Source organism: Adiantum capillus-veneris, chromosome 4 (assembly GCF_014529385.1).
Source record: "Adiantum capillus-veneris isolate H3 chromosome 4, ASM1452938v2, whole genome shotgun sequence".
Classification (NCBI taxonomy): domain Eukaryota; kingdom Viridiplantae; phylum Streptophyta; class Polypodiopsida; order Polypodiales; family Pteridaceae; genus Adiantum; species Adiantum capillus-veneris.
Window position 1 is genome coordinate 2958274 of NC_140934.1, and position 3790 is coordinate 2962063.

Below are 3790 nucleotides of genomic sequence, written 5' to 3' on the forward strand. Positions count from 1 at the left end.
CATCGCCCCCGGCAGTATGACAACAAATCATTTCTCACAACAATGATGTCGTGCTGCACCCTGTTGATCTGTATTGCGCACGACCACAAACTTTGGAGAAGCTTACATTCTACGACTTCCACAAGAATTACATAATGACTAAGGGAAAAGAAAGGAAAAAAATTATTTCAGAGGAGAATACCTACAGCCAATCGCTGCAACGTCAACACCGACTGGTCCGTTTCACAGACTTTCACCCAGGGCATCATCAGGAGGCTTTCTTTTACAACGTGATGCTAAAGAGCATCACCTTTAGAAATGATTCCCAGCTGCTCTCATCGGAGAACACGTCTAGGTCATACTATCTTGAGTGCAAACTTAGAAATTTGATACTGACAGATGAGGACCTTGAGATGTACATCACAGAGTACACACAACGAAATATGCTCACGACAGATCAAACACACCAATTTCACAACATGATACTATAGAAGACATCCTCAACAAAGGCTGCCTCATTTTAATCTCCAGATGTGCAAACAGACTACGAGTAACAGGATACGTCATCTCGTATCTCTACCCTTCTAAACAAGCTTCAAAACGTCCAAAACGTGTCATTGACATCTGAATAAGTAGAGATCTACAAGAATATCATAGCAGCAAAGGGTGGACTGCATGTGATCTCATGCACTCCTGGGAGTGGCAAAAGCTTCCTCATAAGATACATCACAAGCCAACTCATAATGCAAGGGAAAACTGTCACACTCGCTGCTTCGATTGGTGAAGCAGCCACCAGGTTAAGCAGCATCGCAACAACTGTCCATTACCAATTCAAGATACCAGTGCGCACACAACAGTATCCCCTGTCAATCTCCGAAATTGATGGCAGATATGTCGATATTAAAGAAGCAGACATGATTATCATAGACGAGATTTCTATGTTAACAAAGCAAACTTTCGATCTCATAGTACGACAAATTGTGAATGTCACCAACGGCACACTGCTAGACCCATTCAAAGATAAAAAGGTCTTCTTGTTCGGTGATTTAGCACAGTTGCCACCAATATGCAGGCATCAAAGTGATCAATGCTACTCATGCCACATCACAAGCTCCACTTACTGGTCCACTACTACTACGTACATTATGTCTTGCTCAGTGCGCCATGCAAAAGATATCTCTTTCATAGAGTTCCTCAATACAATAAGAGTCGGCAGGCTCCCTACAAAGAAAGAGATCCACGATGCGCTCGGTGACCGCATCATAAAGCAGGATCAAATAGAGCAACACATGGATAGGAACATGACAATCAATTGCACACACAAGAGTGACATTCAATATTATAATAACCTGCTCTTGGAATGCTTCCATCAGCATAGTCACATCATCAAAATCTGCCTCAAGACGAATGCACACAACATCCCTGAGCTCCAAGCATGGCTTGAAGATCCCGACTTCCACGAAATTGATAGAATAGCAGAAGAAGCAAAGGCGCTGATAATAGAGAACATAGACTTAACAATTGGAGCAGCCAATGGATCATTATGTCGGGTAGACAAAATCCTCCAAGATGAAGATGGCGGCGTCAAAGCAATCAAAGTCACACTGGACACATCCAAACAAGAACTTACACTTTGACGGTCAAAGCATAGCAGGCGGACATTCAATGGGCACTGGTACCATAAATCCACATTCCCAGTAGCTCTCGCCTATGCTATGACTGGACACAAGTCCCAAGGCGCAACAATCAATACCAACGTCTTGCTCATTATAAAAGAAGTTTTCGCCCCTGGCCTTCTATACGTGATGCTGTCATGCACCACTAAGCGAACTCGACTACATTTACTAGAGCTCCCTATGCCAGAGATGTTCACACCATCTAGATTTTTGACCATCTAAACGTGAAAGTTTCCTTCCCCCTCTTCAGTATCAATTCCTCTTTCTATTAAACTGATTGAATCGCCTTGTAACTGCCTTGTATACAAAGCAGAAATTTTTGTTCAACTGCTCATCTTCTCTTCTGTCGACTTGTCATGTTCAATATGTTGCATTGCTGAGACATCTTCCCTATCACCCCTGCTCACTCTCATCCACCTTTTGTAAATCTATTGCTCTTCCTTTCCTCACTTCATTCATTTGTGTTTAAACGTTTGTCGGATCTTATGCTTCAGAAAAACTGTAAGAGATCATCAAAATAATTATTTTTACGTGCAGGAAACTGAATCAAACAATGGATCACAACACGGTACATTTTGCAAGCTTGTCTGGTCTTGTATCTGCCTATGTATACACATGAAAATCAATCACTCATCTTACTGTGCAGCTCTTCAAGCAATACACGAACAATGCAAAGGAAACGCAACCAATGATACAACCTAAGAGATTTTACCTCACGACTAAGCAGATGAGATTGGCTAACTCAGCAGGCGAGAAACCCCATGCGTATATTGAGGGGTTCCATACTTTTCAAGAGCGTCGCAACTTCATGAATAAGTGCGACGCAAGATATAAAGCTCTAAACCAAACGATGGCCACACCAAACATAGACAGGATGACAATAGGTACTATTAGAAAAGAAAAATATAATGCCTTCTGTCTGTTGTGCTAAGCAGCTTGCTCCTACATCCTACAGGTCTCATGAAGAAAATACTTGAAGAGCTTGATATCCAGTACGAGGATGATGAGAGTATGTTGCGTAATGTTGAAGCACAACAACTCCTCGACACAAAAATTTAAGGAATTACATTGTATGCGATGGAGCAGATGCGGTTTGGTTACAACATTGATTTGTCTGAACTTTCAAAAGCTACTCAAGAAAACTGTGCTGCTATCTTGGCAAATTTCATGACTTTGGCAAACCACACGTACGACGCAACTTATCCACGTATCACAATCCAGAAGTTAGCATGGCACTACATTGAACACGAGGCAGTAAATTACGGCCAACCAGCCTCCCCATACGAGCCAGTTTCAACAGACCAAGGCAAGTATGGATAACAAGTATCACTAGCTTCCAATCATTTCTCCGTAGCACCGTCATTTTTTTATTGACCTAACCAATCTGCATGGACCACAGATTTAGACACTCATCAACAACCAGAGACAAGCATCGGCCTTCCACCCCAGAAAAAGCAACGTCGCGGGAAGAATACATAGTCTACAGTATACGATGCACGAAAAACGGTAGAAGATATATCGGAGTTACGAATAACATCCATAAATGTGTTGGCCAGCACAAGCGCAATCCTTCGAAGAGAATGTGAGCGGACATGCAGACACATAGTCCTTTTGAGGACAATTTTAAAATTACCACTTTAGCAACTAGTACCAATATACATAAAGCTAGAAACTTAGAACATTTCTATATTAAACAACACAAAACAACAACCGCATTAGGTTATAACGTTTGTTCTGAACATCCACCAAGGTTGAGAAATTATTATTTTTTGAAAAAACACAAGAAAATATAGCTGCGAACTTCTGCTGTCTTCATTTCATTGTTTTGTTCATTGTCTTTGTCACATAACTTTAATCATTGGCTACAACAATGTCTTTTTGTTTCCATTCAAACTATGACAAACATGACAACTTATCAACTGCTTTGATTAAATGCTTTTTCTTTTCGGTTCAGAATGGGTAGGCCAATTCCAGCTGATCTGATTGAGCAGCAACCAGAATTTGAGACTGCAATGTATAAGTTGCAATACTGTCTTTACCCAAATTTGCAAGAGCGGGTGCTCATACACTACATGCATAAATGGAGTGAGTTCATTCCATGGCTAGTTCAACCACCTACCCCATGGCATCCACAT

General features: G+C 41.3%; 1 protein-coding gene across 1 annotated transcript; it reads left to right on the top strand.

Moving 5' to 3' along the window:
• Positions 1–722: 722 nt before the first annotated feature.
• Positions 723–1616, top strand: LOC147458625 (uncharacterized). Its single transcript, XM_086510038.1, has one exon. The coding sequence runs from the start codon at positions 723–725 to the stop codon at positions 1614–1616; it is 894 nt and encodes a 297-aa protein (XP_086366164.1).
• The last annotated feature ends 2174 nt before the right edge of the window (positions 1617–3790 follow it).

Excerpts from the sequence above, each read along its gene's own strand:
- LOC147458625 (XM_086510038.1), top strand. The coding sequence starts at position 723 with ATGCAAGGGAAAACTGTCACACTCGCTGCTTCGATTGGTGAAGCAGCC.